The following is a 15,949-nucleotide window of genomic DNA, read 5'->3' on the forward strand; positions in this document are numbered from 1 at the left end:
AAAGTAAAGTAAAAGTAAAGTAAAGGTAAAGTTAAAGTATAGTAAAAGTATAAAACTATGTACGTATAATACGCGTATAAATATATTTAATATTAATTTAAATCGTTATATCATAAAACATTTTAGAAAAGTAGAATTATATATATTCATAATAGGTTTCAAGTTTTTAAATTACAGTCTGTTGGTGAAGCATGGGATAAAATCCAAAGGTTTAATAAACGTATGAAATCATCTTAATGAAAAATGTCGAGTTACTTAACTTGTCGATATCCAACATCTAAGTTATTTACACTCCACGTTCTTACTTATAGATCACTTTACCATTTTCCGAATATTGTCAAAAAGAATAGATTTCTTAAATCACAGTGGACCTCATAACATTGGCCCGTAATCATATCATAATGTATCTGATAATTCAATCATTTGATATTATCTCTTAATTCTGTCGATAAATATATCGAAACAAATACGTTCATGTAAAGTATCATATATATCAAATACTTTGTTAATGTTTTCAGTTATTATATATTATATATACATATCTATATACACATAATTGTTCGTGAATCGTCAAACACGGTCAAAGGGTAATTGATTACATGAATGTAGTTCCAAACTTTTTGAGATTCAACATTACAAATTCTGCTTATCGTGTCGGAAACATATAAAGGTTAGGTTTAAATTTGGTCAGAAATTTCCGGGTCGTCACACATTTGCTCCCTTTTTAAATGCTTTTGCAATATATATTTTTGGGCTGAGAATACATGCACTTTATTTTAAACGCAATGGATACAAGTACATACTTAATTCTACACTGAGTTTGAACCGAAAATCCCTTAGCTTTGGTAACTAGTAACTGCCAGTTATAAGAACTGGTGGGCGCGAGTAGTAGTATATGGATCCATAGGGCTTGATATCCCCGTCCGAGCTAGAGCACTAGCCTTTTAACGGACGTATGCTATTTGAGAAGCGTACACGTTGGTTTGCGTGTATTATTAAGATGATTATATAAAGGGTATTAATTATATATACGTTAAGTTTAGTTACCAGGGTGCTCAATTTTGTAGAATATTTTGATAAACGTTTCTGGATGAAACAACTGAAAACTTGTGATTCACCTTTATATACAGATTATGCGCAACATTAAAACTATGAACTCACCAACCTTTGTGTTGACACTTTTAAGCATGTTTATTCTCAGGTTCCCTAGAAGTCTTCCGCTGTTTGCTTATATGTTAGACAAGCTATGTGCATGGAGTCATACATGGCATATTTTTCAAGGAAACGTTGCATTCACCAAATCATCACCATGTATCTTATTTTGACTGCATTCTCAATGGAAGTATTATTGTAAATTATTATATTACGGTGATTATCTATATGTAGAAATCATCAGATGTCGAAAACCTTTGATTTAAATATTCATTTATGGTGTGCCTTTTTAAAAGAATGCAATGTTTACAAAACGTATCATATAGAGGTCAAATACCTCGCAATGAAATCGATGAATGACGTGTTCGTCCATATGGATTTGGAGCGATCGTCACAGAAGTACTATTGTAAACTATTATATTACGGTAATTGTCTATATGTAGAAATCATCAGATGTCGAAACCTTTGATTTAAATATTCATTTATGGTGTGCCTTTTCAAAAGAATGCAATATTTACAAAACGTATCATATAGAGGTCAAATACCTCGCAATGAAATCGATGAATGACGTGTTCGTCCATATGGATTTGGAGCGATCGTCACATGAAGATATCTTCAGAAGTATTGAGGATATTAATAATGAAAGATACGATAATATCTTAAAATTTTAGAATTAAATTGTGATGAAAAAATTTATTCACGATGATTTAGAGCGATTAAGGAGCAAGGTATTCGCTGAAGATTTCATCAAAACAGAATCATCAGGATTCTTTATGTACAAGTTTAGTCCTTGTGATTTGTTCAGAGTCTCCTTCATGGTTTGTTCAATCCGTTTTCCAGTTCTAAACCTTCTTTCGTTCTGAGCTTTGCCAACACATTATTCTTTATCATCAAACTTTCGACTGTTAAAGCCGTTTACAGTTTTTGCTGCTTCATCAGTACTTTCCAAAATTCAGAGAACTGATTTGTAACTAGGTGCTTTTCAGAATTCCAGAATGGAAGATCATAATTCTAAAAGATAAATGTTATATGCATACATATCACTGTGGATGTAGTAATGCTGCGAGATTTTAAGATACTGATTACGGATTCTCGGTAATTGATATGGCAATTCTCGTTATAAGATGCAGATAAGTATATGATAGGGTTTCATTGAATATAATGATTTTTCAAAAAGTCAAAGATCAATGAAGTTGCTGGTAAGTTTACTGCTAATGTGGTGGGATATAAACGGTTCTCCGGTAACGATGATGAAGAGGTAATTGTTATAATAAGGCTTATTCGAATGAAAACTTAAAGTTGATTTGCTGAAGCTCTAACAAAATTGGCTAATTTAGAGAGGGATTGTAAAGTTATTTTCGGTAATAACAATGCTAAAGGAGTTAGCATAGATACGTGTGAAATGTTTACTCAGGTTCCGAGTGTTTTCAGGTGCATAACTATATGCATCAATCTTTTCTTCCGTAGATGAAGTGCGGTTGGTTCATCCTCTCGATTGAGGTGTTTTCAAGAATAATGAAAGGTTTGAACGCAGATTGTAATCGTCAAGATACAAATGAGGTTTAAGATGAAATCAAGTGGCAAAATTGAAGAAATATTTAGTTTCATATGTTATAATCAATATTTTAATTCATTTTAATTATCCAATGTCATTAGTCCATAGTTAGGAGTCCACAATTAGTAGTTCAACAATTCATATATAGTTTAATATATAATATTCGAATTAATTATTACGTGTCGTGACCCGTTATATACATGTCTCTGACTCGATCACAACTCAAAGTATATACATTATTTAGAATCAACCTCAACCCTGTGTAGCTAACTCAAACATTACTGCATATAGAGTGTCTATGGTTATTCCAAATAATATATATAGATGCGTCGATATGATATGTCAAAACCTTGTATACGTGTCCCGATATTTAAAGTGCGTAAAATAAATAACAGAAATTAAATGACGATAAATAAAATTGCGAGAATTTAAATTGCGATAATTAAATTACGATAAATAAAATGTAATACGGAATTAATCAGTTAGCTAGGAACATTTAGCTAGGAACAGTTAGCGTAGATTCTTATCAAAATTCTTCTCATAGTTAAATTGTTTGTTTCTAACAAATTTTATTTTTGTCTAATGTTTTCTTCATTATGCCACTTGATGGATTCTGGTAAGTCAAAATTCCAAATATGAAATTGAATGAAAATGGTTATTTTATGGTGAACGGATTCGCATATCTTGTGGATGTAAGTAGGATAGTAAATGACTGTTGAATCAGATTGAAAGAATGTACAGTGTAACTTATTAATGTGAAATCTAAATATTCCTCGGGTATTACCTACCCATTAAAATATTTTCACCATTAACAGTTTGTACGAAAGAATTTTTAATTACAATCTTTATGAAAATATACTTACATATATATATTTTCTTCAGATATAATCATGAATTTAATGAGTTAATATAATATTAATCTCATTTGATTTACCGTTAGAACTAGAATACATTATCTCTAAAACATTAGAGATTACATAATCACCATGAAGAACGAAGATAATTGATGTAGAACAATACGTAGTATGATGATTATAATCGAGGTACCGAATGAGATGTTGAGGCGTGTGTTATTGATGGTACGGACGCTGTTACTGTTGGTACTGTTGGTGCCAGTGATGTTGCTGAAGCTGGTATGTTTTGTACCATATTTTCCAAGGCTACAACTCGGGCGCGAAGCTCGTTGACTTCTTCCATTATTTTGGGATGATTGTCGGTCGGAACGAGCGGATGAATAAGATTTAGAATTGTAGATAGAATATAGTCGTGTCGAGCTACTCTGGAAATGAGGCTAAAAATGGTGTTTCAGATAGGTTTGCCAGTAAGTGCTTCAGGTTCATCGCCAAGAGGTGAATTCGATTGGTGGAAAGGATCGCCTTCTTCGTATTTCCATTAATTAAGTCGACTACAAATCCATCAGATTAATTGGGGATGGCTGATTGGTTGATTCATTCTGGTGACGCTGCTTTTGGCTCTTAGGTGAACATCCATGTCGGAATAGTTGTCGGATTCCGAAGAACTTGAACTAGTGGCGAGTTCCATTTCGTACAATTGAATAAAGAATTTTTTTGATATGAAATGATTTTCGGCTATCGGATGGTATTCTATTTATATAGAATATCTATATATATATAGAACAAAAGATTCCGTAGATTGCGAAGGAAGTTTCAAAAGCTGTCAGGCAAAGGTAGCAGTAACAGATACGCTAAGATATGAATTTTTGTCTATACACTATTCATGTCATCAATGCAGTAAGATGTGTCTACACTAAGAATGATAAGCAGGTAATTTCCTAAGGATGATAAGTAGGTAATTTTCGACACGAAATGATAAGCAAAACTTTTGACATGCAGACACGGTCGAAGTCCAGACTCACTAATGCATCTTAACAACTATCAGTTAGACACACTAATGCAAGACCTGGTTCGCTAAGACCACCGCTCTGATACCAACTTTCATGACCCATCCTAATCCATCGGGATGAATACATTACATTTGGTTACATCGCGAGGTACTTGACCTCTATATGATATATTTTACAAACATTGTATTCGTTTTTAAAAGACAAACTTTCATTTCATCGAAAGTTGACGGCATGCATACCATTCCATAATATATCCAACTATAATTGACTTAATAACAATCTTGATGAACTCAACGACTCGAATGCAACGTCTTTTGAAATATGTCATGAATGACTCCAAGTAATATCTCTAAAATGAACAAATGCACGGCAGAAGATTTCTTTCAAACCTGAGAATAAACATGCTTTCAAGTGTCAACCAAAAGGTTGGTGAGTTCATTAGTTTATCATAAACATTCATTTTCATCATTTTAATAGACCACAAGATTTCATATATTTAATTGTACACGTAACCCGAGTACAAAATAACACACGTAACCCGCAAATTAAAAATCATTCATATGGTGAACGCTTGATAACCAACTTAACTTTAATGCATAGAATATCCCCAAACAGAATCTCTCGTCTGTATAATAATAATAATCTCGAAGTACTAAAGCATCCGTACCCCGGATGGGACTTGTCAAGGTCCATAGATCTATCTTTAGGATTCACATCGATTAGGGGCCATATCTGTTTCCTAATCATTAGGTTACCAAGCTAAAAAGGGGATATTCAATATTCATAATCCAGCCATAGAATGTAGTTTTTGATCACTTGTGTCTATTTCATAAAACATTAATAAAATCGGCGCATGTATTCTCTGTCCCAAAAATATATATAAAAAGGGAGTAATGAAACTCACAATACTGTATTTTGTAGTAAAAATACATATGACGACATTGAACAATGCAGGGTTAGCCTCGGATTCACGAACCTATATTCAATTATGTATATTAATACATGTAATGGAAATCAAACAAATTTATATCTTACTAGGTGCATTTCCCGTGCGTTGCACGAAGATGGTTATGGTTCGTGTTTTTAGTAATATATGAAACAAATAGTTCTATACATTAGGTGGATATAGTAATACTTGTTACACATGATTGTTGATTCATGTTCATATATCCATACAAATCATAAGAGATAAGCAATAACTTTCAGATACGAAAAAAAGAACACTTAAGCTCCAACTTCGACAAAAGGAGTCTTCTTCTTCCCGTCATGACTCTCACAAAAGTGAAGAAACATCTACTCCTTCATCTGAAACTAAACATAATAAGAATAGTATCATTGTTGATGTAAAAATTTGATAAGATGATAATTTTACCTTTTAAGTGTATATATTTTCAATCACCTCTTTTTAATTGGTCCCAACAATTGATCCGGCAAGCGCTTCAAGTTCAGTTATATCTTACGTCCGTAGGTTAAACATTTAAGGAAGGGTTAACATGATACCATCAACTATAATTGGTAGAACATTCTATCAACATTCACCGGGATATAACATTGAGCAAGTGAATATATTAGGAGAATGTCAATTAGGAAAATAAAATGTACATAAATAATACTTTAAAGAAGTGATAACAAAATATATTTTCATCTTTCATGTGATAGATGATAATCGCCATTTTTATAACTCTATCAATTATCTATCAATTATTTCATTTGAAAAGTGTGATTAATGTGAAAAATGAAAAAGTAGTTTTTATAGACAACAATAACTATCAATATAATTTTAATTAGATACTTAATAAGAAAAGTGAAAAGTTTAAAACTATTATTATTATTTTTGACATAACATAAAGTTATTATGAATTATGAATACTTATGAAAAATGAAAAGTTTAAAACTGTTATTATTATGTATAACATGCATCAATATTTGTTGTTATTAAGAATGATTACTCGAAGTTTTACCTTCTATGGGGGAGTCAATGTACCCGTTCATAGGAGGTTTCCTCGCTTACAAAAAAAAAGAATATTTAGGATCAAATGTATGATAATAACTTAATATTAATAATCAAACTAAAAGACTATATACACAACATTTAATTAATAATTTTTTAGTTCAAAATTATCTCATCCTGTGTAATTGATCAACTATCTAGCATCTTATATTTTAATTTTCTTAAACTCATCTATTATAATAAATTAGTAATTATAATAATATTAAAACTCATGATTTTATACGTAGTAAGTATTCACTTAATATTTATTAAGCATTTAATATTGAACTTGATGTAAAAATGGTAATAATTATATGCTAATAAACTAATATACTACTCGACCAAACATATAATGTAGTTGATTTATTCACTTTCTTTAATATCGTGCATGTTAAATTATCTTTGTCACTCAAGAATCAATAAGTTTTTTTACCATCATTAGTCACAATAATAATCATTTTACTATAATCTATCATAATGTTATTCATCATTATCATATGGATTAAAAATCAGAATCATCATTTAGTGTCTTTAACCATCATTTATTTAGGATTAAAATTGAAAAACTTATTTTACTATCTTCAACCATCATTTATCGACGATTAAATCATACGGAGTAAGTATTATCCATGTATAATGTATTACATGCATAATTTTTTTTTTATCACATAATCTATCAAAGAACTATATAATATAAATGATTGTTAGAAGATAACATTTAATAATACAACATCAAAAGGAAATGTTAAGAATAAATAGAAAAGACAAATTAAACAAAATGTACATACAATTCAATACAATAGTAGAACAACTTGCATTCTCTAATATCTATAACTTATAACCATAACAAATATGATATAAAAAAGAAGGCATAATTTCTTTTACATTATCAAAGAACTATATGATGCAAATAATTGCTAAAGAATATATTTAATAATACGACGTCAAAAGAAAATGTTGAACCTCAAGAGAAAAGCTAAATTAAACAAAACATACTTACACTCGAATACAAAAACAAAACAATTTGCATTCTCTAATATGCGTGCGTGTATCTTGTAAATGAATATGAATATTGGCGTCTACATGCATCATACAATTAAACTTGCTATCAATCATGACATTTTTTTTCGCTCATAGTTTCTTATCATCACACGATTTTGTAAGAAGTGTTTTGTATGCAATGTATGAATGAAAATAAGGTATATATAGTAGATAGTGTGAAGTAAGTAACTCTCTTATCGCCTATCATATTTAAGTATCATTTATCATATTTAAGAATTACAATTAAAAATCATAATTAAGAAATGAAGGGTTGTAACTCACATTATGTTCTTATCAAAGGTTCTCATAAGTGACCTTTCCTCTTCAATAATTAATGTATGGTTGATATTGTGACCATCCAACGTATGTTTTGTTTAACAGATTGGTAAATGTGAATGAAAAGTAATTAATTTATATTTATCGCAATATATTAAAGAGTAAATAATAATTTATACTTATTTTTTACCATTTACTTACAATGTATGGATGAGGTTTTTAACTTTTTGACCATTATAATAAATTACTAATTCAATTTTTTAGTTAAAGGAAAATATATTTAATGGTGGCTCATTTATAGCAATGGGAGTCACTATTATATTATATATAGATTAGTGATTTTAATAGTTATTTTAAATCATGTGTTTCATTAATAACTTAATTAATTATATTTATCAATATTTATTATGTATGTATTACTATAATTATGTTACATGTAATAATTATATTTTATATAAATAATATTTGTTGTAATAATAATGATAATACCAATGGTAATATTAGTAATACAAATGATGATGATAATAATAATAATAATAATAATAATAATAATAATAATAATAATAATAATAATAATAATAATAATAATAATGTTAAAAAAATTTATCTTAAAATAATAATTATTTTATTAATAGTAATAATAATAATATTAATAATCTTGATAATCCCAATAATATTAATGATAATAATAATAATCATCATAATTTTTAATATTTAGTGTTAGTTTAATAATAATAATAATAATAATAATAATAATAATAATAATAACAATAATAATAATAATAATAATAATAATAATAATAATAATAATAATAATAATAATAATAATAATAATAATAATAATAATAATAATAATAATAATAGTAGTACTAATAATAATAATAATAATAATAATAATAATAATAATAATAATAATAATAATAATAATAATAATAATAATAATAATAATAATAATGGTAATAGAAATGCTACCTCAAAGGAGTAGCCCTTAAAAATAATGCCCAAGCTCGGGATTGAACCCGCGACCTTCCGCTAACCTAAAACACTCCTTAACCAATACACTACAGCTTCCTTTCTGTTGTAACACTTGACTAAATTTTTATTTAACCTATATCTCTGTCTGTTCTACTTCTTTTTAAAAAAAAATGAATATGCCACTTCCTGGTTTCGAACTCAAGACCTCTCGCTTAAACATCCATACCACTAACCATTGCTCTACTTATCATTTTCTGTTATAATACTGATTTAAATTGTTTTATCCCTTATTTCAGTTTTCTTCTTTTCTAAACCCAATTACATAACCCATTCTAATGGTGATCCATTATATCATCATCATTATTATAGAACCTAAATCCGCTTTTCACCATAAAATCACGATCTTAACATCATCTAACCATCATTTTATCATCTTCAAATCATCATCAACATTAATTTATTATTATTAATTCATTATCACTTTTTATCATTTTATGTATTTTCATCATTTCTTAACATATCATCATCGTTATGTTATATTGTCCTCACCATCATTCTTAATCGTCACCTTGAGCACTTCACTGTATTATATTTTTCTTTCGATATCATAGTATCATTATCATTTAAGTCATAACCTCATCATCCTTCTCTATTATTTGTCATCAACACTTCGAAAAGAAAAAAAATAAAAATAAAATAAAATGCAACCATCGTGATATCCTCTCATCTTGTTGTTGTTTTCACTAGTTATCATATCCTCACTTCTTAAAGTCTCGGCCCACCAAAGGAATAAGAATACCACAAAAATTATTAATGGTCCATAACATGATTTTTGGCCGACACCTACTTTAATTATTTTAATTAAGTGCAACTTCTTTTCATTATTCAATTATAAGAAAATGAATCCTATGGCTCAAGATAAAAGTACTGCACTCAATTTTAATTACCTCATTCCATATAATATTCGAGTGGATTTGTTTGTTGTAGACTTGTAAGCCGTATGTAAAAGAAAAAGGGAAACATGCTACCATCAACATTCCTTATAACCCTACGGTTGCATTTGTTTACGAATAGAAGAAAAAAATTCACAGCTCAACCTGTGTTTCACTTCCTCAAAGTCATATTTCTTTAATCATTCTTACACTCGTTACCCATAATCACAGGACAGGTATTGTACAATAGTATTTCGATCAATAATTGGGTTTACGAAGATGATGAATGTCGGTTTTGATCAGAGACCGAAAGAGCAGCAGGTAGGGTCAGAAATGTAAGCTACATCATAATAGATTCAAGATAATGGTGGTGTTGATCGACTGAGAGGAAAAGAAAATAATATAGGAACGAAGACAAGCAACAAGTATAGAGTGTTTGATGATTAAGTTTCATGAAAGAAAACAGTGGTGAGGTTGAAGGTTTATAAAGGTTTTATGGGTGTTCACGGTTGTATGAGGTGAAGAAGGTAATAGACGATTGTTCTTGATGATAGTCGAAACAGAAGCTCAGAAGTGGCAAGGTGGTGATGGCTTAGGAGAAGAGAAAGGTTTGAATTCGAAATATGGTAAAAAGATGAAGAACAGAGGTTAACGATGTTTAATTTATTAGTTATAATTGATAATTGTTGATGGAAAGTTGAATGTGCTTCATGTATTTCACTAGTTGGTCGATTGTTATATAAGGATTAAAAAATGTCAACATGAATTTGACAGGAACCATCGTATCGAAAAAAAAATGAAGCTCGATGGGGATGGTTAACAAATTTTTGTTCTATAACTGTGATAGATTCCAATTTGTAATCAGATAAGAGACAGGTGACAAAAATTGAAAATAGTTTGATTGTTACCCTTAACAAATTAGTACGGTTATCAAATATAAGTCAGGAATTAAAATAATAAAAAAAATAATAATAAAAAGGTGAAAGGGATTGGCAACTGAATTTTGTTTTATCTAGGATTCGATTCCATCTGATATCGTGCTTAGAGACAGGAAAATAAATCAATACAGTTTATAGATGGTGATGTTAAACAACCTTGATTCCTTATCTTATTTATTTTCCTTATTCTAGTTAATAATATAAATATATATTAATATTAATAATACTAATTATTAGTAATAATACTAATAACAATAATAATATTATTGATAAATAATAATAATAATAATAATAATAATAATAATAATAATAATAATAATAATAATAATAATAATAATAATATTAAAGATACTAATAATAATAATTGATAAAAAATTTTAATATTGGTAAAAATAATGATAAAAGTATTAAGAGTAATGATAATAATAATTTTAAATAAAAATGTTAACTTTTAGTAATAATAATAACTATCATCAAAATTTTCTACTAATTATAATAATATTAATGATAATAATAATATTAATAATAATAAAAAATGATATAACAATTTATACATATTAAATTTCATATATATATATATATATATATATATATATATATATATATATTTTATATTAGACATAATATTATTAATAATACAAATATTAATGTTACATTAGTAATAATAACAGAAGTAATGATCATAATATTAACATAACATTTATACTTTAACTTGTAATTACATATAATAACTTTTATTGAATATATATGATTATATAAATTTATATATTACATATAATAATAGTTATGTATAAAAATCATATATATTTTTATAGATTTATTTTAATGACAACCTTTTATATTATATTATTTTACATATTCAATTCTACTGATTAATTAGTATTTTATTATTTTATATTTACACATGTATTTATCTTTATATATATATATATATATATATATATATATATATATATATATATATATATATATATATATGTATATATATATATGTATATATATATATATGTATATATATATACACATTTATTTATAAACAATTGTTCGTGAATCATCGAGAATAGTCAAAGGGTGATTGAATACATGAACATAGTTCCAAAATTTTCGAGACTCAACATTACGGTCTTTGCTTATCGTGTCGGAAACATATAAAGATCAAGTTTAAATTTGGTCAAAAATTTCTGGGTCGTCACAACGAACAGGTCTAACCTTTCTATCGCTCTTTTTCTTGTTAGTTATTGTTTTATTAATGAAGATCCTTTCTTTTAATATCAGTAGTTTTGGGTCGGGAAAAGATAGCAAAATAGGCGATTGTAGAAAACTCCTTTTACGTGAAAAACCTTATGTTGTGGCAATTCAAGAGTCTAAATGTAATTCCGTGGACAAAAAATGGGTAAGTTTAATTTAGGGGTCAAATGACTTCGATTTTATTCAAAAGGAAAAGGTCGGGTTGTCGGGGGGTATGTTATTAATTTGGGATACCAATGAGCTTGAGGTTGAGGAGACAATAATAGACGACTACTTTATTGCATTAAAGGGTAAATGGAAAGGAAAGGAGGTGGATGTTATCATTACCAACATTTATGGTCCTCATAGTGATTCTAATAAACAAAAAATGTGGTCGAGTCTTGTGATTTTTGTAGGTTCTTTCGATACCGATTGGGTGCTATGTGGTGATTTTAACGAAGTACGTGATGAATCCGAAAGAAAAAAGTGTGAATTTGTGGATAGAAGAGTAAGATGGTTCAATGAGTTTATCAATACCATAAAGCTCATCAAGGTCCCCATGAGTGGTAAACGGTTCACCCGTATATGTGATAATGGTATTATTTTTAGTAAGATAGATAGATTCTTGGTCTTGAAATTTTTTTTTGATACGTGGGGTGAACTATCGGTGCTAGCATTGGAGTGTAAAATCTCCGATCAATGTCCGATTGTACTTCTTGATGCGGCCATTGACTTTGGCCCAAAACCAACGAAAGTTTTTGATGAATGGCTCGAATTGGAAGGTTCGGACAAAATTATCTCAGATTGTTGGAATCAAATCATTCAGAGGTAACGCCATGATTGCAGATTTCGGAACAAGTTAAAGTGTGTCAAACCTGCACTAAAAGATTGGAGTAAAAAAAGGCTTGGCAATAATTAAAGTATGGTTGAAGTGCTAGAAAAAAAAAGTTGATGAATGGGAGCGAATGGCTGAAATCAGACAACTAAACATAAACGAAAGAGAAGAATGGTTGGACACTAGGCGCATGTGGATTGAAAAAGATAAGACTCGATGTAGTATGGCAAAACAAAAATCAAGGGTTAAATGGGTCGTAGACGGGGACGAAAATACCAAGTTTTTTCACTCTATACGAAGAAGATACTTCAAAAGGAACATTCATGGGTTAAACATCAACGGGGTATGGAACGAAGATCTTATTGATATCAAACAAGCTGTTTTTAATCACTACGTGTCGCTTTTAAAGCGGCAAGGAATGCGACGGATGAAACTTACCGACGGGTGTAATCAGACCCGACAAACAGCAACAGCTATGACCAGCCTGTTGTTCTTGAGTAGCAAATTTCCGAATACGAGGTGTTCAAGGCTATTAAAGATTGTGGTTCTACAAAAGCACCGGGACCTGACGGGTTTAAGTTTAATTTTTTCAAGACTAACTGGGACGTTATTAAAGAAGATTTGTTGTAAGAATTAGGATGGTTCTGGGAGAAGTGTGAAATCTCAAATAGGTGCAACACTTCATTCATCACACTTGTTCCAAAGAAAACGGATCCCTTGAACTTGAACGATTTTCGTCTGATTAGTCCAATAGGTTATTATTATAAAATCCTCGCGAAAGTCTTATCAAATTGGATTCGAAATGTCATTCCAACTCTTATTGATGAGGATCAATCCACGTTTATTAAAGGAAGGTATATCCTTGATGGTGTTCTTATTGTTAATGAGGCTATTGAATATCTTAAGAGAAATAAAAGCAAAAGTCTCATCTTCAAGGTCGACTTCAAAAAAGCCTTTGATAGTTTAAGTTGAGATTTCCTTTTAGAAAATATGAGAAGGATGGGGTTCGGGGAGAGGTGGAGAAAGTGGATACTCGCATGTCTAAAGTCGGCTTTCGTTTCAGTTTTGGTAAATGGTTCTCCCACGAATGAGTTCAAACTTGAGAGAGGTATTCGCCAAGGTGACCCTTTGTCACCATTTCTTTTTATTATCGCGGCGGAGGGCTTGAACATCCTCACCAAGAAAGCAATGGACGGTGGGCTATTTAAAGGGGTTGAAATTGGGTTGGATAAAGTCCACTCTCACACCTTCAATATGCGGATGATACGATTTTCCTAGGTGAATGGAGTAGACAAAACTTTTGTAACCTAATGAAGCTTCATAATTATTTTGAACGGGTCTCGGGTTTAAAAGTTAATTACCACAAGAGTCTCATTTTGTGACGACCCGGAAATTTCTGACCAAATTTAAACTTAATCTTACATGATTCTAACACGATAAGCAATGTTGAAGTCTCAAAATTTTGGAACTTTATTCATGTAATCAATTACCCTATGACTATGCTCGAAGATTCACGAACATTTATTTGTATATAGATATGTATATATAATATATAAGTTTATATTTTGTTAATAATAATATCATTATTTTACAAAGTGATAAAATATAATATTAACTTAGTCGTAAAACGTTTTGGATTTAAAATAATATTATTATAATATATATTGGTAAATAACGAGACGTCGATTTATAGAAGCAAATGACCAAAACACTCAAATGAATAAGTTATACTTTGAGTGGGATAATTTTTCTTTGATTTGAGTCTTGTTATTGATAAAGGTACATTACATGAAACGTAAAGTACCAGTTTTCTAAGCGTACGAAAATGCGTTGGAAAAACCAGAACCGGTACGTAAGTCGAGCGTCAACGTACAATTCATCGGTGTAAAAATTATAAATCAACTATACACGAGAATATAATATAATATTTAATTAATTCTAAAGATTAAATATTAATATATATATTTATGTTAAATAATAGTGTCGGTAGAGATTTTTAATCAAATATTGAGCAATAATAGAAGCTCATGCGATCGCATGGCTTCTTCCCTTGCCTCCCATGCGATCGCATGAGGGGTTAGGTGGAGTCAGGTACTATAAATTCGAACGTCTGCAGTTTGTGAGATGCATTCTTGATCAAGCACTCCTAAATCATTATTATTATTATTATTATTATTATTATTATTATTATTATTATTATTATTATTATTATTATTATTATTATTATTATTATTATTATTATTATTATTATTATTATTATTATTAAGTTTATTAATTTTATTAGTATTAGTATTATTAGGAGCGATATTATTAGTGTTATACATAAAATACTACGACGAGGTCATGGACAAGTTATTTCAAACGTGTTTTACGAGCGGGATAGAGCTAAGGAAAATATTGGTTATAGTTATGGAGATTATGGGTATTGTTCGGGGGTTTTGCTCGTGAGTCAAACTAGTCTTTATCATCTCCGTTGCGTCTACGTACTTTTCTGCAATATTGAATCACAATATTGATACGTAAGCATTTATATCTTATCTTTTATATATTAATAGTGTACCCATGTCTAGTGCTCGAGTATATATGTTTATGTACGCTTGTATGCTTTAATTTTGTCGTTAGATAGTTTATGATGAATCACGAATTTGATACATATGTTATTGATAAAAGGTATATGATATGCATGTCGTTGGAAATTTATCGAAAAATTAATAACTTTTTATTTAGAAATCGCGTGATTTCGATGAACGGATTAAAAGATATGGTCAACTGAATTATGGTTAACGTTAATTGAAATTGTGTTTGAAACTGTGGATTAATATTTAAACAACTTGTCTATGAGATTGATAAATTGGATTTTTAGATATTACTAATCGAGTAAATGAATTTCTATATAAGGGACGTTTTGTTTTGTTGATCAATTGTCAAAGTTGACTGTCTTATCATGTTTTAAAGCTTTATAAACACTATAATCCGATTTTACAAGTATTGGAAAACTATGTGAAATAGTAAAGTATGTTCGATTGCCATGATAATTCAAATATAACATAGCTCATGAAATAAATAATGTTTTGAATTTGATAAACTATAAATTCATTCAATTATCAAGACTTATACTATGTTAATAGACATGTATAGATTTAAAGATCATATTATGTCAGATT

The 15,949-nt window shown here is 29.1% G+C and overlaps 1 protein-coding gene across 1 annotated transcript; it reads left to right on the forward strand.

The window, feature by feature from the left end:
* Nucleotides 1-10,332: 10,332 nt before the first annotated feature.
* On the forward strand, nt 10,333-12,782 carry LOC139849920 (uncharacterized). Its single transcript, XM_071839531.1, has 4 exons — nt 10,333-10,432; nt 10,651-10,661; nt 11,979-12,116; nt 12,162-12,782. Exons 1-4 carry the CDS (start codon nt 10,333-10,335, stop codon nt 12,780-12,782), a joined length of 870 nt encoding a protein of 289 aa, XP_071695632.1.
* The last annotated feature ends 3,167 nt before the right edge of the window (nt 12,783-15,949 follow it).

The sequence above is a fragment of the Rutidosis leptorrhynchoides genome, chromosome 5 (genome assembly GCF_046630445.1).
Source record: "Rutidosis leptorrhynchoides isolate AG116_Rl617_1_P2 chromosome 5, CSIRO_AGI_Rlap_v1, whole genome shotgun sequence".
NCBI lineage: Eukaryota > Viridiplantae > Streptophyta > Magnoliopsida > Asterales > Asteraceae > Rutidosis > Rutidosis leptorrhynchoides.

Bases quoted from the DNA above. Each gene is read 5' to 3' on its own strand.
- LOC139849920 (XM_071839531.1), top strand. From the start codon at position 10,333: ATGATAGTCGAAACAGAAGCTCAGAAGTGGCAAGGTGGTGATGGCTTA. The intron at 12,117-12,161 runs GTAAGTTTAATT...TTTATTCAAAAG, and splicing joins ATTCCGTGGACAAAAAATGG to GAAAAGGTCGGGTTGTCGGG.